Source organism: Elephantulus edwardii, unplaced genomic scaffold (genome assembly GCF_000299155.1).
Source record: "Elephantulus edwardii isolate Elephantulus edwardi_28Jun2011 unplaced genomic scaffold, EleEdw1.0 scaffold00228, whole genome shotgun sequence".
NCBI classification, from domain to species: Eukaryota; Metazoa; Chordata; class Mammalia; order Macroscelidea; family Macroscelididae; genus Elephantulus; species Elephantulus edwardii.
Window position 1 is genome coordinate 3,252,815 of NW_006399978.1, and position 21,521 is coordinate 3,274,335.

The following is a 21,521-nucleotide window of genomic DNA, read 5'->3' on the forward strand; positions in this document are numbered from 1 at the left end:
CATGTGACCTACACCTCTGGGGGTGCCTCTCTGAAGGGGATGCTTATGCTCAACACTCAGCTGTCCACACTTTACAGATGTGTGCAAAAACCCCAACAAATGGGGTGGGTGCTCACACTGCATGTCATTCCAGCCAGCCATTTCAGATGCTCCACAGGCCCACAGCTATTGATATAAACACTAAATGCCCAAATAGTCCTAGAACCTGTGCAGTGTGCACGCACCTCTAGGACCAGACTCGGGGGACACTAGGGCAAAGCTGGGGAAAGGCCTAGCTGACCTCAGGGGCCTAGGACACCCAGCCTCTCACCACGCTATCAATGAGTTCATCAGACAGTGTCTGCAGACTGACCACCTGGCTTGAGTCACCAGGGCTGTGACAGCAAACACTGGCCCACTCACTGTGATAACAGAAGCATAAGGAGGCACAAGGCCTCTCTGGCCTGGCATCCCCCATCCATCCACCATGCAGGGTTCAAGATGCCAGCATCGGTGTGCATGGAGCAATAGGCCAGGGCCTTTGTAGACAAGGCCAGGAGAGTGGCTCTGAGAGTACAGTGAGGAGCCATCTGCTACCTGGGCCTGAAGCACTTTTATTTCTCATCCCTCACACCCACCACTGTCCTCCCTGATGCTTCAACAAGAAGAGCAGAGGAGTGGCTCAGCTGTAGGACACTGAACACTGAAGTCAACAGTGCCTGGCCCTCACTGGGCTCCTCTGAGAGCTGTGTCCGAGGGTTTCTGGGATGTCAGAGCTGGCTCCTGCTGCCGTCTTCTAGCTGCATCTGGAGGGCCAGCTGCTGCCCAATAGCCTGCAAAGGGCTGGCTTGATAGGCTGGGCTGGCCAGCATTGTCTGGAACCGGGCCCTTTCTTCCTCACTGAAAGATCAAAACCCAAAGGTCAATACCACAGCAGTACAGGATGCTCAGTCATGGGTAGGGGGCCAGTTTGGGGATTGAGTACCATATAGCCCTGGGACCCAGATCTGCTCACTTCCTCAACATTTCATGGGTGGGCCGAGAGGAAAGGATGAAGCAGCAGCCTGGGTTCAGAAAGGAAAGTCAAGGAGCCATAATGGGACAGAGAACCCTGGTCAAGGGGACTTACCACAAGGCTGCACTGAGCAGGGCAGCGGCTTAGAAGGGACAATACCCTCAGATGGGAACAGAGAGAAATTGGTTAAGAAATGAAAATGTGACCCTGAGACCCCACTGTCTGCACAGTAAGAACTCTGCATGTATCTGAACGCCAGGCATGCTGTGCTAGGTGGGGCTGAGTCCTTGGTGTCCCTGCCACTCTCGGGGTTTATGAGATTCTCTGGCTCACATTGCAGGACTCACTGGACAGGCACCAAGACACATGGCCGTGCAGAAGGAGCTCCCTCCATGGAGCACCCAGAATAGATGAACATGGAGACAGAGCTACACCAGAAGGGCAGGGACAGATGGGCTTGGCCCCTAGAGGACAGAAGCTCTATCCCCTCTGCCCGCCAACACAGGCCCTGTCTGAACACTGTGCCGCAGGAGTGACAAGCTGCCTGATGGACAGGCCTCAGGGGTCTTTTCCTCCCGCAGGAGCTTAGGCTGGGCCAGGATCTCATGTCCTGACTTGTGCTGCCATCTTCAGCTTTCCCAGTCCCACACAGCCCTCATCGTTCTGACCCTGGTGAGGAGATTATGTGTGACTGAAACCAAAGTGAATGGATACAGGGTCTCCTTTCTAGCTGTAAATATAGTCACTGTGGGTAGTGACTCCAGGATAAATCCACTGCAGGCACAATGCCACTGTGGTAGAGGTAGCTCTGACTTGAACGAGAGGTCAGAGCGAAGCCCTATGACCTTATACAAGTCAGACTACTCCAGGATCATTTTCTTTTCATTCACAGAAACCTCATAGACATCGGATGATAATTGGAGAGCCCAGGGCTTCCTTCAGTATTGTTCTGACACTGGCAGCAGAAATGGCTCCCCTCTTGCGAGGGGCGATGGGGTCAGCTCCCACTGCCTTTAGCTGCAGAGAGGACAGGGCTAGGAGTCCATCTGCTTCAGGGTTGGGCTGGGGTTTGATCAGAAGAAGGTCAGGCAGTCCTGATGCGATGGCAGAGTGAAGCCAGTCACTGGAGCAGACTGAATTGAGGATCTGGTTCTTTCGGGTTCTTAAGCCCGATTTATACTGCCAGGTACCAGGGACATAAACTCAGACAGAACTTCTGTCTTTAAAACAAAGGGGCATATACACAGTTTCCTGCTTCTCCTCTCAGAAACTGCTCACAAGGTTAACAAGAAATCAAACCCTATCTTTGATGAAGCAGGGGACACATAACTCCTGACTGGTCCTAAATGTAGAGTCAGTCACCAGGGCAATGGAGGAGGTGGGTTTACGGTGTTGACCATATATATGCAGTTAGCACACAGTATGTTAAGAAGCAAACTACTGCTCCATCCAACTTATCGGAGAAAGTACCCTGCACCCTGTGGGAGCCCCAGGACCAGGACAGGCACCAAGGAGAGGCAGGAAGTGAGAGGATGGGAGGAAGAGGACTCAGAGATCCAGGACTGCTGATGCATGCTGGCCCTGCTAACTGGACACAAAGGTACAGCTGGTGATCGGTCTGGTGAATTTAATGTCCACAAAATATCAGGTCACAACCAATCAGGCTGAGGTGAAGGGGAAAGAGGGAACACTTTCTTTAGGGGGGGTGCAACAATCCCCAAGGAGTCTCCTGGTGGGGACTCCTGGTGTGAGTCGAGGAGGACAAGGAGAGGACAAAGATCTCACATAAAACCCTCGGCCACCAAGAGATTCTTACAGCTCAGTTCTTTCCAAACACAAATTTTCTTTCAATAGCTGGTGGAGGGAAATTTACCAAAAGATAAGCAGAATATAGAAAGACAAACAGAAATAAAAACCCATACAAAGATATTAAAAATTTGATACTATAAACATATAAAGTAAAAATGAATTATAGATACAGATCAAAAGATCCAACTTGAATAACTGGTGTCCCTAATGAAGAGAAATAAAGAAAATATCTGAAGAAATAGTTTACTGACATAATTCATTAAAAAGATAAAAAAATAATTCAGAAGAGAGACTTTAATCTACAAATTTAAAGGATAAAATGGGCTCCAGTAAAAAATGAAAATGAGGTATGTTTGTAGTTACTTCAGCGTCAAAGGGGAAAATAACCCCTCTGGGCAGCTGAGAGATGAACTATCTGATAAGGGTTTAAAAATTGTGGTTACTCAGATTTCTCCACAGCCACTTCCAATGAAGCTAGAGCCAAAGACAGGAAATAAGCTAAGAAAGTGTGACCCATGAGTGATTATTTGGGTACAAATCTCCACAAAGAAATAAATGTCTTTATACAGATTAAGATCCTACGATGCTTTTTAGGACAAACTTGGCCGCGAGAAAAGCCAGGGCTAGGACTCTGGCTGAGTACTGGCCCTATTAATTGGGCTCTGTACAAACATCGAGGACTCCAGTCACAGAACCAAATGTCCAAACACTTCCCCTCTAGGTCCTGGATCACAACCAACTAGGCTGAGTGGGGCAGAAGGGGAGAGGGAAGGAGGAGACACTTTCCCTAAGGGAAGTACAAGAAGCCCCAAACCTCTCTGTAGGCAGTTAAACAGACTACTCTGTGCTGTCTGCACCACACCTGCTGTCAAATTTGAAAACCATCTGGAGAAGAAGCCAGTTTCAAGTGGGCAGGACAATCCTCAGTGAGGCCCGGGGAAAGCCTGTCTGGTGAGGAGGCATGAGACCTCGGCAGCCTAGCCAGGTTCATACTTACAGGAGTTGAAGCCTCTGCACAGCACTCATCCGATGGAGCTCAGTGGGCCTGGGCTTACTGGTCACTCTCCTGTGGATAGAAAAGCCTAGTCAGGCAGGCCCCAGTGTTCCATATGACACAGTTCTCTCAGACATTGGCTGCCCTTCTCAGAGCTCAGGCTATAGCTATTTCAATGCCTGCAGTGACCAGGTCATCACAAATTGAGCTCTGTGCTACATTTTTTGCTAGAGAGGCTGGGAGCTCACAGTATCTAGGATGTATCTCAATGTCTACTGGCTCCCTTGTAGTTGGAGGGAGTAAGCAGATCCAAATAGACATGCACTGAATACTTTAATGACCAAGTTGTTTGTCCTATGGGGGTTCATGCAGGCCATGCGCTTCTGAGAGCCCAGGTGCTATTTCTCCTCAGATAAAAAAGGCCAAAGTGAAAACCATTGAACGTCAAGCCTTTAGCCAGCCAGGCCAGTATTGCTCTGGAACATCTGTCAGTTCGAATGTGAACAGAAGCCACATGTCAAGAGAGAAGGTCAAGAAGGGTGAAGAGATCTGCTCACTTTCTTAGGTTATTGCCTAAATTTAGCCTCCAGACCTGAATACTGGATATTTTATTCATGTTACTTTTAAAATATGAATGTAAGAACTGTCACATGCAACAAAAATAATATCTCAGCCCAATTTTTCTTTAGCTGTTCTCCTCAATCTTAGTTATTCAGGGGAGGGCTCTGATTCTGACTCCTGGATCCGTTCTAGGCTGAGCTGATCTTCCTATCTCACCACCTTCTGCTCACTTGGGCTCAGGGTCCGTCCACACTCACTCAAGGCAAGTGTTTTCATAGAAGGAGAGAGTCATCTCATTCGAGATAGTTCATTCCAAAGGCTGACCTTTCAATGCATGTATTCAATAAAGATGGTCAAATTCCTAGTGCTGTGTTACTACCACCCATCAGTCACAACCTGGAGCAGAGTGGCAGAGAATGGGGTAAGAGACCCCCACGGGTCACCGCAGTCTACGAAGCGGCCTACCAAAGCCTGCTGAACAGGATGGAGGGGAGCCCATGGTTCTGAGTCTGGCGTTTCTGTGGGCATTCTCCTCGTCCCACCTGGAGAAGCTTCATCTGGGTGGTCTGGATGATTCCAGGGCAGGGTTGACAGCAGTGTGGTCCTTAGCACGAGGCTTTAACTGATGTAATTTATAGAGGTTCCCAGGGCAGGAGCCAGTGTGTGAACAAGCAGGCCACTCTGAGTGGGTCAGTGTGGAAAATGAAAAAGCAGGCTCTCCAGGAGTGTACTTTTGCGCTGTACGAAGAGCGGGAGTGGTGGTCAGACTCTGGTTCTCTAGATAAAGTGTTAGAGCACTGTGTGGCAAAGCTACATACACACTAAGCTGTCTCACAGCATCCTCAGCCCCTGGGTTTCAACCGCACTGACTCCACGCTGACTCAGGTCCACAGACGCTGGTGAGGCTAGCTCCAGAGCATCCAGTGGGTCCACTCTAGCGCCCAGGCAGACCACACACAGCGTGCCTCAGACAAGACTGCGTTATCTGTGAGCTGTTTCTGTGCTGTGCTTACCTCTGGGGTCCTCTGCCCGGCCGGGTGCACACGCATCAGCTCAAGAGGGACAACACAATGCCATTTAGTGTCACCGAGGAGTGCTCTTGATTCTTGGGACTGTACTGGTAACACAGAAACCTTGTTAAGAAAGTATGGGCCAGCTTCCAAAACTACTATCTGGATGGCTGGTCAGCTTGATGGGCCTCATAGGCTGGTCTATGTGTGGCCTCTTCCAGGCCTCTATCCTGCTCTACTGCCCACTTGCTCAACCACGGGTCAGAAGAAGGGTGCAGACATCATAAGTCAGCTGGTTCAGCCTGCAGTGTTCAAGGAGACAGCACACATAATCTCCAGAGGTTTTAAGAAGGCTGAAGACCAGGCCTACCCTAGGTGCCACGCCATCCGAGTTAGCTGGGCCAGGTTCCATCACTCCAGCAGGCATTTTGCCTTCTGCTAGGTTAACAGCCGTGAGGCCAAGTGAAGGTCCTGAGGCTGCTCATCTATGTGACAAATGAAAGCCCTGATTCTGTTCCCTAAGAAATGGCTTTGGAAAAAGGTGCTATAACTTAGGCTGTAGGTGTTGCTGAACTAAGGAAAAAGAGCAGCACATAAGCACTGTACATAGAAAAGTTGTGCCCTACAGGAGCAAAGGTTAGCAGCGCTGACACTGGACCATGCACACTAAAGTGACTAATCACATTTACAATGGTGTGAGCGAGGCCGGGTAGAACAGATCCATGGGGCAATGGATTATAGTTGAAGACAACAGCATGAAGTCATGTTTACCTTAATATAAACTCAAAGCTGCCATCAAGCCAGAACCAAAGCACAGCTGACCCTCCAGTGGGGTTTTGGAGGCTGTAAAGTACACAGGAGGAGACTGTCCATCTCTCTCCCTTGAGCCACTTGTGGATTCAAATGGTTAGAGAGGTGTCATCTTTTGAATTAGCAGCACAAACTCCCTACAGACTACGTCACCAGAGCTTCTCTCTAGACCTCAATTAGGTGTTCTGATGGCTTAGTGGTAAGGAGTGGCATTGCCAACTCAAAGGTATGTGGTTCGAATCCACCAGGTGCTCTGGAGGATTTCCTCCCAGCATATATACTGCCTCTAATAACCTGCTGGAGGGTCAGCTACGAGGCTAAATAAATAGTTACAAACATAAATTAGTTACATGAATTGCAATTAGCTAAAAGAATTAGACACAGATACTTCCTTGCCCTGCCAGCTGAGAGAGCCTAAAAACAATGATACCCCAGTAACAATGAGCACACCAAGTACTGAAATCTTGGGTTTCTGATACTTATCTCAAATAAAGAGAACCTGGGCTCCTTGGGTGAGTAGCTGGTTATTGACCAGGGAACTAAATGTACAAGGTGATCCTGGAGCATACTGTAGTGCCAGAAAATTAGTGAGTGCTCGTGCTCGCTCCTGCCTCTCCCTCTATCCTGGGCGCATACGTGCAATAGGGGATGGGTACATCAGCAGTCAAGAGTGCCTAATGACCAAAGTTAGAACAAGCTCAACAGGAGGAAAAAATAGATATAGGAGAATATAAGCCAAGGTACAAAATGAACACCCAAGAGTCCATCCTGATATACATAATTTAAAAGGAAGAAGAGATCAGTCATGCAGAATACCAAATACTGTCCATAGATTAACTGCCCTCAAAGAGTCAGCGCATTATGCCTGACTCGATAAATGTAGGTTGTGCATAGTGGTTTTCCTCAAAGACTTCAGTGTGGAAAGGGAAAAAAAAAGAATTAAAAAAACTTTCCCAGATGAAAAAATTCAACAAACATGACTCTGACCAAATGGTCGGGGTCAATACCAAACCACCAGTGACAAGGCTTGTTGGTCTCAGATACTTTGTGCATGATGCCAGGAGGGACGAGTCTTTGGAGAAGGACATCATGCTTGGAAGGGTGGAGGGCCAGCACAGAGGAGGAGACTCCAAATGAGATGGAATGACATAATAACTGGGGTAATGAGGGTAGTTGTGTGAGAGACAGTGAGATTGGCTCAGGATAGAGCAGGATTCAGAGCTGTTGTACACAGGATTGCTATGTGTCAGAGTTGACTTGACAGCATATAACCCATGACACGATGTGGCGAAAACGGCCCTTGACCCCTACAATGTTTTTCCCAAAACACCATCATTCCAGTCTAATGACACAAAATCCCAATTTCAAGGCATCCTACAAAAGTGAGAGCCAGTACTTCTAATATTATGGTCAAAGTTCTCCATATAAGCAAAGCACTGAGAAAGAGAAACAAAGTAGGGGGCATCACACTCCCTGGTATCAAATTCTACTACATACATAGCTGTGGTGGTCAAGACAGCATAGTAATGGTACAATGACAGACACACAGATCAAACAGAATAGAACTGAGAATCCAACAATCAACTCATCTACCAATGGTCAACTGGTACTTAATCAGTAGACAAAATCAGTTAAGTGAGGAAACGACAGTCTCTTTAACAAATGTTGTTGGCAAAATTGGAAAACCATCTTGCAGAAAACTGAAGCAAGTCCCACATCTCACACTATGCACAAAAACCACCTCAAGGAGGATTAGGGACTTAGGAGTAAAACCAAAGACTATAAACTTCATCAGAGAAAAGCTAGGAACAACTCTAGAAGCCCTAATCTATATACAGCATGAACAGACTTGCAAGTATACTGAAAAACTTGCAACTAGCAAAGAATAAAATTGATGAATGGGACCTTCTAAGAATCAAATCCCTATGCACATCCAAAAACTTCTCCAACTGGATAAAAAGAAAAGCCAGAGACTAGGAAAAAATATTGGGCAATGGAATATCTGATAAGGGACTTATATCTAAAATTTACAGAATACTCCAGCACCTCAACAAGAAAAAGGTAAGTAGACCAATCACAAAATGGGTACAAGATATGAATACTCTTTACCAAAGACATTCAGATGGCAAACAAATACATGAAGAAATGTTCAAAATCCTAACTATCAGAGAGAGGCAAATTAAAACAACTATGAGATACCATCTCACCCCAGTAAGAATACTAAAATTCAACAGAGCAACAAACAACAAATGCTGATGAGGCTGTGGAGAGACTGGAACTCTTATTCACTCCTGGTGGAAATGTAAAATGACACAGTCAGTATAGGAAGTGGTCTGACGCTTTCTCAAAAACTTGAAAACAGAAATACTATTTGACCCAGCAATTTCACTACTGGGAAACCAGAGCTGTTACTCCAACAGATTCATATTCATTGTTGAGTTATTCACAATAACAAAGAGATGGCAGCAACATAAGTGCCCATCAACATATGAATGGATAGAAAAACTGTGGTACATTCACACAAAAGAATATTATGCAGCACTGAAAAACAATGAAATCTTATAACACTGCACATAACATGAGTGAGCCTGGAAAGCATTATGTTGAATGAAATACATCGGTCAAAAAGGGCAAATACTGCCTTATCACCACTATTATAAAACAGGACTGATATGAGGAGATAGGAGGAAAATGGGAAAAGAATGGATAGATAACAAACACTGCATTGGAAAAGATGAGGGGAAAGGTCTGAAAGGAATGTACGATTAGGCATTATATTTATGACAATGTGGAACAAGAGGTGCACTTCAGAGTGGACTGGGAGACAGGGAAAGGAGGGCAAGGGAGGAAAATCTACAACAATGAATGAATGAAAACCCAACCTTTTTGTAAATTTTCATTAAAATCACAATAAAAAATTGAGTAATCAAAGTCATCAAAACAAAGAAAATATCTGAAAAAATTTAACAGTTAAGTAGAATCTATATGCTATGTTTTAGGTGAGACTGTGGAGATGAAAAGGACATCATTTAATTTGTCAGTGAAAAACGGACAAAATCTAGTAAAGCATCTATTGTAGCTTTAATTTATTATAATTATACACCTATCAATACTGATTCATTACTTATAATAACATACTAACTTAAGGTCTCATAATTTATTATAATAACAATAGTAATATAGGAAACTGAGTAAAGGGTGCATAGGAAGAACTCTCTGTATTATCAGTATAATTTTTCTTTAAATCTGTAACTACTGTTAAGATAAAATGCTTATTAAATCAAACTAAGTAATCAACTTCCCCAGAACTTAAGATACGTGTGAATAGAGAGTGCTTATGGCCCCAGAGCAGCGAGGGAGGCTTTTGTGTGTCATTCCAGCCACAACCAGGAGACTACAGAGTTTAAGGCCCAGGTCAGGCCACCCTATCCTGACCTGAGACAGTGTGAGCAACCACAGACCAGTCTCAGCCCATTGGCAGCTCACGGCTGCATATGCATTCCGGCCCCAGCCCTGACTGACCACAGTGTTTATGCAGCTCTCTCCCATGGGAGCTGGAGGACATTTTTCAGATGAGAAAACTGAAAAACCACACATGTGCACTTGACCAGGGTCACATTTTTGTTTGAGGACCTGGAATGGAATTTGCATCATATGCTTGGGTTCATTTGTCAATTTTGATGCAAGATGACCACTCCCCCTCATGCAGCAAATATTCTGGGTGGTTCCACCTTAGGGTAGAGAGCCACCTTCTCTTGTCTAATAGTAGGAGTCCCTCATCCATGGAGGGCAGACAGGAAGCAGACTGAAGTGGCCCTGAGCATATTACCTGAGACTAAGCCAACTTTTTTTAAAAATTGTGATTTTAACAGTTTACAGAAAAGCTGTACATTCATTCATTGTTGTGTATTTTCTTCGTGCTCCCTCCTCCAATTCATGTTTTTAAAAGAATATTCATTCACTGTTGCACAATTTCCTCCCTCTCCCCTTACCCCAGTCTATTTTGCAATTCACCTTTTATTGTAGACTGTTGTCATACATACATATAATGCCTATATATATATATTCCTTTCAAACAGTTCTTTATTTCATCTGTTCCAATGCAGTGTTCATTATCTGCCCATTCTTCTCCTAGTGTCCTTCCAAGTCCCTCATATCAGTCCTGCTTTATGACCATGTTGTTACATAATATTTGTCCTTTTGAGACGAAGATACTTCACTGTCAGCATAATGTCCTCAAGGGTCACTCATGTACTGTAATGTTTTACGAGTTCACTGTTTTTCAGTGCTGCACAGTATTCGATTCTGTGAATATGTCATAGTTGTTCTATCCATTCATTTGCTGATAGCCACTTGGGTTGCTTCCATCTCTCTATTGTGAATAACACAGCAATAAAAAATGGGTATGCATGCATCTGTTTGAGTTGTGGTTCTGGTTTGTTTAGGGTATATTCCCAGTAGTGGAATTGCTGGGTCAAATGGTATTTCTATTTCCAACTTTTTTAGTAAGCACCAGACTGTCTTCCAAGTCAGACTAAATCAACTCTTGGTGAGGTCAGAGAAAGCTGTTTCTCAAAAGACAAAATCAGAAGCCGCAGCAATATGGTGAAAGGATCAGAACAGCATGTCCTTCAGGGTCTGCCTGCTTGTTACTGGAAAACACAGATTCAGTCCACACCTGACTGAGGTCCCTCCCTCAAGGGCTAGCCCCCAGGGGACTTTTGTTCTTGGAGACTGCAGCTCAGAGGCAGCATGTAGTTTGGAAGAAGTAGAAAAGCCCTTAAGGAAGGCTTTCCGGGAGAACTACAAGGCAGTAACACATTATGTCTCTGAATTCAAGAGGCAACAGCATCTGTATGGGGGCTAAAGGGATGTGCTTTGCATGAGTCCTTATGCTGGCTACCACTTGCTGTCACGACACCACCTCAGGGCAGAATGATCTGTGGCTCTCTCCCGACAGCAGCCTGTCTAGTGTTCTAGGTGGCTCTGGAGGAAAAGCTAGCCCAGCTCTGTATGAGCTCTGTATGTGTCCAGCTTAGTTACTCAAGAATGGAGTCCTTCCACAACTAGTTCTCAGTAAAGGGGTAAAGGGGAACCTGCTGGCACATTTAGATACACAGTGCCTTGGCAGTTAGTGGAACACAACAACCAGCAAATTTTTTAATTCTAAGACATTTTAAGAAAGAACCAGCTATAGGTTCTAGCCAGAGCAGGTCATGTCCCTCCATGCGTGGGAGGCCTGAATACAGCCTACTAAAGCTCCTGGGCCAGACTCAACATTTTCCTATTGAGATATCCATCTGCCTCATGCAAATGCCCTCCCTGCTGGGGCTGCTCTTCGCCATGCACTGCCTCTCTGGTTCAGTCCTTATCTATCCCTGGTTATTGTTCTTATAGGCAGTCTATACTGCTCTGTGCTCTGCTTCCCAGCCCAGCCCTGCTTATGCACCTTGTTGTTGATTGCCGTCCAGTTGAGCATGACTCACTGTGACCCTATGAACAAAAGGCCTGAAGCCTTTCTATAACTATTGTCATTTATCAAGGTTTATAGAGTTTCCAGAGGTATGTTGTTTAGGAAGTGGATGCCACTCCTGGAGAGCTTGTCCACACTTACACGGCAGTGGTAGCCTGTCCCCTGAGGTTGTGCTGACTAAGGACAGAGGGGCCAGTCATATTCCTGCACTGGAAAAGCAAGGACTATGTGTGTTTCTCTAGCTATCCCTGAGGCAGGGCCAAGGTAGCTGTGCCCAAACAGAAGAGAGGGTCATAAATGAGCAGAATTTGCCCTATTCACCTCACCAACTTGACCAATCTCCCATTTACCAGCAGGTTCAGGCACTACCAACATATCCTGCCTTCTCTGCTTCTTGGGACACAGTCACCACCTGCCAGCTGATGCCAGGACTCAGCCAAAGCAGCACAGAATCTGACAAGACCCATCTCCAAGGAGTCAGGACTGCTAGAACCTTGGCTGCTGCTTCTTCCTCTACCATTCTTTTTCCCTGTGCATGAAGCAGCCAGTGAAGAGCCCATGGAGCAGCAGGACACCACACTTGCCTTCTAGGCTGCCGTGAGCCACCACTTTTCTCCAGCTCTGCCAGCTCAGGGAGGGCGTCCATCAGTGGGCGTAGGTCCCCCACCACTTTTGTGGCTCTCCGCCGCTGCGTCTCCCGGAGCTTCTGCTCGGCCAGCTTGATGGCTTCTATCTCTGGAAGTGGGGGTGAGAGGAGGAGAGGACAGAATTAGTGAAGAACAGAAGCCCTTGATATGTGTTGACAAGCTCACACTGGAGGTAGGCTGTGAGGCCAGGTGCCTACCGGCTCCACTGGCCAGCAATGCCCAGGGCAGGATGCCCAGTCAAGTGGGGGTGTTAGGAAAATCCTCCAACCTCGTTCTGTTGAGCCCCAACTTTGGCCCTGCTTTTCCTGGAGCTGACTGCCTTTACAAGCCTGCTGGAAACAGGCCATCGAGTTCTTTGCTGCTGTCACCTACATGCCGCCTCTGGAAACCTGGGAGGCGGCCGGCTCTGAGTTATTTTTTCCCTTAATCACAGAGCTCAGCACACGTTTTAATTACAGGGTTGATCATGAGACCAGAGCTTTAGCACTGAGGATTTTTCCTTTTGAAAAGGGAGGCTGGCACAGTGGCCTGGGCACGTGGGGTGGGCTGAGGGAGGAGGGAGCCCCACACAGATACACAAAAGTAGGCAAAAAGACAAAAGGCAAAAAGCAAGGTCTCGATTTCAGATAACATGTCACTTGCTGGGAGAAGTATGGCCCCCTGTGTCCTGCAGAGTTAAGAGGACCCTCCCCTGTGGGCCTGGAGGAGCTGCCAGGGAGAGAGGTCGTCCTCACAGAGGGGGAATAATTTAAGGTAGATAGAAAGTGACAAGGTCCCAAAGGAAAGTATGGGCCTGGACGGAGGGCCACAAGGGTGCAGATATTGCATCCAGCTGGCCGGAGTACATGGGTAGGACAAGGCTTCTATACTCAAGAAGTGACATGGGCCTGGAGCTAGAACAGGGCAGAGCCTTGGGCCTCAATTTTCACTTACAAATATATTTAACTTTTAAAATTGCTAATAAAACCCGCATACTTAAATAAAGTCTTCCTATTTTTAGACAGAACACCAGCCTTCCTTCCTAAGGATAACCAAGAGGTCAGGGAGGCAGCATCTAAACAGTCAGAAGGCAGTACTGGAGAACAAGGAGCGACAGCCACTCCCTGACTGTCACCCAGCAACACCGTGGATCCGCTGGTGACTGCTCCAAGCACAATAACTGAGTTGGACTGGGGTATAGAGACAATGACAAAGTGCTCAGAGAATGCATCAGAAGCGACAATGTCCAGAGAACTACCAGAATGGACAACAGCATTCTCCAGGGCCTGTTGGTCATGACTCCTTCTGTTTATCCCGGCCTTGTGCCCCCAGAGGTCTTGCCTGGAGAGACACAGAACCCACAAGGCCTCACCATCCTGGCACTGGTCTAGGTGGCAAGGCAGTACTGAGCAGGCATACCCACCATCAGGGTAGATTGTCATAGCCAGGCCCCTAGCGTATGATGCCAAAAAGAAAGGCTGCGGGAATGTGTGCCCAGTGAATAGAAAGATAAGAAGCAATGAAAAAGTACTAGTACAAAAGGCGCTCCTCTCTAAACTGATTTACAAGCACCAAGATCTAGAGCAAGCTCAGCAGGGAGGACACACATGCCTTGCAGGGAGGTTGGACCCTCTGGCCACCAGCCTGACCTTGCTGGGGCTGGGAGAGGCTGCTCCCCATGGAGAACAATGCAGGGAAGCCCTGCTGCTGGCCTGTCAGAGTGGGCCTGAAACTATTAGTTAAACTAATTGATAGTAGAGTTCTGAACACATCCTAGTAGTGCAGTGTTACTGGCTACAAGACTGAGATATAAAAAACTGTTAGCAATTATAATTTTACATACACAAAAATTACACACTGTTGACAGAAATGAAAGAAAATCTAACAAATGGATATATTCCAGGTACACAGATTTGATGATTCAATGTCAGAGCTCCCAACACTTATCTAAACATCAATATAATCCCAATCAAAATCCCATAGGTGTGTTTTTGTGGGTTTGGTTTGTTTTTAAGAAAACTGACAAATTAGTGGTAAAGAGAAAACTCACAAATTAGTGGTAAAATTTACATAGGTTAAGGGCTTCAAAGAACTCAAATGACTGCAATCTTAAAACAGAACTAAGATGGCTGACTTATATCACTTAACTTTAAGACTTGTTATAAAGATACAGTAATTAATACTCACAAGGTATAGTAAACAAATCAATAGAAGAGCATCCAGAAACAAATTCATGAGGCCATGTGTTTCTGAATTTGCTTTTTTCCCCAAACAAAAGTACCAAAACGAATCCAATCAAGAAGGAAAGGTTCTAGATGGTGCTAGAACAATTGAATATCCATTTCAGGGGAGGGGGAATGAATGTCCGTCAGTATCTCACACCATGTTATGGCTGTCATCAAGTCAATTGCAACTTATGAAATTCAGTGGAACCTGAGTTCCATGCGGTAATTCTTGGTTTTAATTTTAATGAGAACAGAGTGCTAGGGTTGTTTGTTTTTTTGTAGTACCACTGGGTTAGGAGTTGAATACAAACCATTTTCATCACTCAGGACCCTCACATCAGGGATAACATTTGTTCAAGATGGACAGAAACCTAATTATAAAAACTGAAATGATAAAGCTTTTAGAAGAAAACATGTAGTTGTTGTGTGCTGCCAAGCTGGAAGAGACTCATAGCTGACCCTCCAGTGGGTTTTCAGGGGCAGTAAATCACACGGTAGGAAACTGCTCAGCTGGTGGCGGATTTGAACTAGCTGTCACTGTGCGGGCAGCACAACTCCTTCCCCAGTAGGCTGCCCATGTAAGAGGCTTCAAATCCACCAAACAGGAACGTCCATTCACAGCACACCTGACAAAGTGTACTTCTATATAAATGGCCAATCTGATGGAGGTTTTAGGGGCTCTCACTCTACAAGAGCCAAAAGAACACATTCTTTAGCTCTGGAGTCCCTGAACTAAGATAACCTCCTATAGTCAAACAAAAACAGTAACACGGGCCAAGTGCTGTAACAATGAAAACCAAGAGAGACTACTACAGCAGACAAGTCGGCCCACAGAGCATATGATAACTAAGGCAGCAGCTATGATGGTACCAGAAAAAGTGGCGGCAATGCACAGACACAAATGGTAGCAGCATCAAGCCCGAACTGAAAGCTAGGAGTGAGCAAGGTCAAAGGAGTGCAGGGAGTTTCCCTTCTCAAGTTTCCTGACAGGTGAAGATGAATACTGGTTCTAGAGAGGTGAAATCAACTCCTCTTCTCTGAGGAGTCCCCTTTGTCACTGAGGCCACACGCTAGGGTCCTGTCAACCCTTGTCCTTGGTGTGTTTTAGTTTCTACTCACACCCTTCTCTTCATTAGAGTTGTAAATGCAATCATGTTGTGTCCCTGAGTTCTCTGTGACTGTTTCAATGAATTATTAAACCTAACAGAGAAAGAACGCTATGGGAGAGAATAGCTGGTATCAGAATGGTAGCGAAGCCGGACAACAGGTCTGCATTACCTCTGCCTCATATGAACCAGTTTGTTGGTACTGAGTCTTACAATCAGTTATTATTACATTTTCTTAAGCAGGATGCATACATACAAACAGTAACTATACAGAAAAAGGTGTTGTAGTCGTTGTGTTGTTGTACCATAGACTCAGAACTGACCCATAGCTGACCCTTAGGGGAGTGGGGGGGGTTTCAGAGGCAGTTAATCACATGGGAGGAGACTGCCCATTCTTCTCCTGCAGAGTAGCTGGTGGCCTCGAACAGTGTGCCTTTGCAGTGCAGCTTCTTACCACTCAAAAGACATCACTAAGAAAATAAACAGACAAGTCATCTATTATTGTTGTTGTTACATGCCACTGAGTCACTTGCAACTCACAGTGACCCGATGTACAAGAGCTCTAAACCCTGCTCTAACCTGTGCCAACCTCACTGTCTCTAACACATGTACTTCCACTGCCATCACTGAATCGATCCATCTCATCGAGGGTCTTCCTCTCCTGCACCATGCCTCCTCTCTCCCAAACATGATGTCCCTCTCCAATGACTGGTACCTCCTTGCAACATGCCCAAAGTATGTCAGACGAAGCTTCAGAATCCTTGACTCCAAGGAGCAGCCCAACTTCACCCTCTCCAGGACAAACCTGTTTGTTCTCCTAGCAGTCCATGGTATATTCAATACTCCTCTCCAACACCACAGCTCAAAGGCATCAATTCTCTTTTTATCATCACTAGTCACTGTCTAGCTCTCCAATGCATAGCACACAACTGAGAAGACTATAGCCTGAAGTCATTGTTCTTCAATATTCTGGAGAGGTCCCTCACAGCTGACTTTCCCAGTGCAATTCGTCTCTTGATTTCCTGGCTGCTGTTACCAAGAGTGTTGATTGTGGAGCCAAATAAACTAAAACTGTTAAGTATCTCAATCTCTTCACCGTCCACACTGATGCTGCCAATTGGCCCAGTGGTGAGAATCTTTATTTTCTTGATGTTGAGCTTCAATCTGTATTGAAGGCTGCAGTCCTTGACCTTCTGTAGCAAGCGCTTCAGGTCCTCCTCAGTTTCAGCAAGTAGGGTTGTGTCATCTGCATTAACGCAGGTTGTTGATGAGTCTTCCTTCAATCCTGATGCCACATTCCTCCTCGTACAGACCAGGGTCTCGGATGATCTGTTCTGCATACAGATTGAAAAGGTATGGAGACAGAATACATCCCAGGTGCACCTTCTTCCCAATTTTGAACCATGCAGTGTCTCCTTGCTCTGTTCTGACAACTGTCTCTTGGTTCAAGAATAGGTTTTGCAAAAGCACAATCAAATGTTCTGGGATTCCCATTCTTCTCAGAGTCAGCCACAGCTTGTTGTGATCCACACAGTCAAAAGCCTTTGCATAGCCAATGAAGCCAAGGAAAAAGTATTTGTAAAGTGTATACAACAAAGAAATGGAATGTAGGCAATACAGAGTTCTTTCCACAGTTAATAATAAAAGGTCAAATGATTTCATGAACAACAACAGAAAAGGGGGCAAGGATTTGAACAAAGACTTCACTAACATAATTAAAGATGATCTACAAATAGGCAAAAAGCACATGACAGTTTGCTCATGGCCAGTAATGTAAAGATAGGGCCCTCTGGTGATCTAGAAGTTTTGCCGAAATTCCAAAGACACATGGTTCGAATCCACCAGCTGCTCCACAGGAAAAGGACGGGCAATCTCCTATGCGATTAACCCTCTCTGAAAACCCACAGGAGGGTCAGCTTGAAGATTCCAACCTGATGACACAAAATAGCAACACAGTAAAAAAGGAAGACAGAAGAAGAACTGATACTTTTGAGATGTGGTGTTAGAGAAGAACAAACAGGCATGTCCTGGGAAGGGTGCCACCAGAATGCCCCATGGGGGCAAGGATGATGAAGCTCCATCTTTCACACTTTGGACATGTAGCTAGGTGAGGCTACTCTCTAGAAAGAGACAATATGATGTCCCTTTAGAAAGATGGAAGTCAGCAAAGGAGAAGAAACCCCCAACAAGATGGACTGACACTGTAACTTGAGCAAAGGGCTCTGGTGTGGCAGAGATGATGAAGATGGCAGAGGGTAGGGCAGGGTTCAGGTTGGCTGCTCACAAGGTCGCTATGAGTTGCACTCGACTCAACAGCACTTAACAGTAACAACCACCTCATACCCACCAGATACTCAAGCTTCAAGATCAGACTCCACCACATGCTGGCGAAAATGTGAAATACAAGGATCTTCACCCAGTTTTAGTGGGAGTGTAGACACTAAAGCATCTGGCAGTTGCTGACAAAATTAAACATATACCTACCCTCTGACCCAGCATTCCATTCCCAAGTATTTACCCATGAGAAATGAAAACATATGTCCACAAAAAGATTTGTAAGGAATGTTCATAGCAGCCTTCTCTGTAGTCCCCAAAGTCAGGAATTACTCAGGTGTCCATCAACAGAAAGACAGCCAGCAAATAGTGAATCAACAAAATTAAATACTTCTCAGCAACACAAAGGCATGAATGGCTTATGCACGAAGCATGGAGGTACCTCAAAAACACTACATTGATATAAGAAGTCAAACATAAAAAAAATACATCTTGCAGGATTCCATTTAGGTGAAGTCTCGAGCAAATTAAACACAAGTATGGACAAACCAGTCAGAGTAGTGTGACCTTCAAAGTGGGGTACCAGGAGCCACACTAAGAAGGGGCCTGTGGGCTTCTGGGAGATGAATGGTCTGAATCCTGAAAGGGATTTTTATTTGTCACTGAAAGGCCCACTTGAGATGTGCAATTCATTATATGTAAATTTTACTTCAAAAAGAGAAAGAAAAAAGAACCATAGGACAAATACTCCAATCTAGCTGGATCACTTGGGGGTAAGTATACTGATACGCACAGCTCATTATGGAAGGTGTAAAAAAAGGTAGCGTGTGATGGGTGGATACAGAGGAATACAGGAACAGATACAGGATAAAATAAATTAGGTGCTACCTGTAAAACATAGGTGGGGACCACATGGATGTTCACTAAAAACCTATCAACTTTTCTGCAGGTTAATTTTTCACAGTCGGATGATAGATAAGGTGACTTGAACACAGTGGAGACTGAAGATGGCACAAAGTGGGGCCAGGTTTCAATGTGCTGTTCATAGAGTTGTTATAAGCTATAGTTGACACGACTGCACCAAACAACAAAAAGACAGACAGACTTGGGAGATAAAGCCATAGGTGTATCTAGAGGCCTGTTATGCCTTTAAGGTTTTCACATGAAGAGAAAATAAGTAAGCCAAAAAGACCTACAGAGAGCAAGAACAAGAAATTGGAACACAGAAACCAATAATTTAGAAAAGAATTGATAAATATAATAATTCTTAGGAAGACACAAAAATTATTAACTAATTAGAGATGTTACAAATAAAGAATGAGAAAGGAGGTATAATGGTGTTAGGTGCTGTCGAGTTGACCACGCCTCAAAGAAATCCTATGAACCATAGACCTGAACCTTGTCCCATTCTGCACTATTCTCACCGTCTCAGCCATGATAAGCCACTGGTGCAGTACTGCATTCGTCCACCTCACTGGAAGTGTTCCCTTCTGCTGACCCTTTACTTTTCTCAGCATGATGTCTTTTTCCAAGGGCTGACGCCTCCTGACAACATGCCCAAAATATGTGAGATGGTGATGATTTCATCATCCTTGTTTCTCAGGAGCACTCTTGTTGCACTTCCCGCAAGAAGTGGTTCTTCTGGCAGTCTGTGGTATATATCAATACTCTCTGCAAACATCACAATTCAAAGGCACTGATTTTCTTCCATCATCCTTATTCGAACTTTTGCATGCATACCAAACAGATTTAAGTCCTTGCTCTTTAACACTTTAAAAAATTATTTAGCAGTATATTTGCCCAATGCAACACATCGTTTGATTTCTTGACTGCTTCTATCAAGGGTGTTGATTGTAGACCCAAGTAAAATAAAATCCTTAATAAATTATATCTTTTCTCCAGTGATCATGAGAGAGCTCCACTGGTCTAGTGGTAAAAGCTGTGCTGCAATCCCAAAAGCATGTGGTTCGACTCCACCAGCTGCTCCATGGGAGAAGGATGGACAATCTCCAACCATGCATTTAACTGCTGCCTAGCTCTCAACAGCACAGCAAGTGACTGAAAAGACCATGGCTTGAATAAGACATGCCTCACTCCTCAAACTAGCATCACTGCTCATGAATAATTTGGAGAGGTAACTAACTGCAGGCTTTTCCAATGCAGTATGTCTCCTTATCTCCTGACTTTTGGTACCAAGTGTACTGGCTGTGGTTTCAAGTAAGATGAAGCTGTTGACAGTTTCAATCTTTTCTCCATCTATCATGATGTTGTCTATTAGTCCAGTGATGAGAATTTTTGTTTTCCTCACATTGAGATATAACCTATATGGAAGGCTGCAGTCTTTGACCTTTTACAGCAAGTACTTCAAATCCTCCTCAATTTCAGTAAGCAAGGTTCTCTCATCTGCATTAACAAAGTTTACTGACGAGTCTTCCTCAGATCTGATGACATTTTTCTTCATGAAGTCCAGCATCTTGAATAATTTGTGCAGCACAGACTGAATAGGTATGGAGAAAGGATGCAACCTTGACACAAATCATTCCTAACTTTAAACCATGCAGTGTTCCCTTGCTCCGCTCATGTAACAGCTTCTTGGTTTAGGTATATACTTTTCACAAGCACAATTAAGAGTTCTGTGATTCCCATTCTTCTCAATGTTAGCCATAATTTGTTACGATCCACACAGTTAAATGCCTTTGCATAGTCAATAAGACACAAATAGGCATTCTTCTGGTATTCTCTGCTTTTTAGCAAGGATCCATCTGACTTAGTAATGATAGCCCTGGTGCCATGGCCTCTTCTAAATCCAGCTTGAACTTTTCACAGTGTTCTATGTACTTATTCAAGTAATTTTTGATCCTCAGCAGTATTTTGCTTGCATGTGATATTAATTGTTCCATAATTTCCACATTCTGTTGGATCACATTTCTTCTTATTGTGTGCCATTGGGCTGGAAATGACTCACGGCTGTCCCCTCAGTGAGGTTTCAGAGGCATGAAATCACACAGGTGGATATTGCTAACCCTTCCCCTGCAGAGCAGCTGGGAGGTTTAAATTAGGTGCCTTTGGAATTCCAGTGCAGCTTCTTACCACTACTTATCAGAACTCTCTACTGGTTTGGTAGAGATGGGCAAATCAGAGATTGGCTATCTAAAATAGGGATATTAAGATAGGAGGCATAAAGAAACTGGCTTTCATGCTTTCACCAATATAGTGACTAATAGTGTGATTGCAAGTGGAAAGTTCATTCTTCATATTGCACATTTCAGAAGCTGTCTTCACTGAGCAACTGTATCCTGCTGCCAACCTGAATTATACTTTTATCTTCCCTAATAAACATCACAAATGGGGAAGAAAGGGTAGAGGAAGAAGTTATAAAATGGGGAGTGGGGGAATTATAACCAAGAGATTTTCTGGTTCTAAATAGTTAGCTCATTAACTTTCTAATCCATTCTACTGAGAATACTTTGTGCGGCTGTATGCTAAGAATTCTGATAAAAGAAAATATATAGTCAACAGTCCCTTAAAAAATTTGATAGAACACTTCACCAAAGAAGACATTCAGATGGCCAGCAAACACATGAAGAAATGTTCAAAATCCCTAGCTCTAAGAGAGATGCAAATAAAAACAACTATGAG

The 21,521-nt window shown here is 44.8% G+C and overlaps 1 protein-coding gene across 1 annotated transcript in view; it reads right to left on the reverse strand.

Moving 5' to 3' along the window:
• Positions 1–749: 749 nt before the first annotated feature.
• The window catches only part of FAM207A (family with sequence similarity 207, member A), a 58,765-nt gene continuing 37,993 nt past the window's right edge, over positions 750–21,521 (reverse strand). The window contains exons 4-6 of the mRNA XM_006898411.1: positions 12,236–12,386; positions 3,801–3,869; positions 750–879 (exon numbers count right to left, since the gene is read on the reverse strand). Of these exons, the coding sequence (XP_006898473.1) occupies positions 750–879; positions 3,801–3,869; positions 12,236–12,386 (350 nt within the window). The remainder of the gene's footprint in view (positions 880–3,800; positions 3,870–12,235; positions 12,387–21,521) is intronic.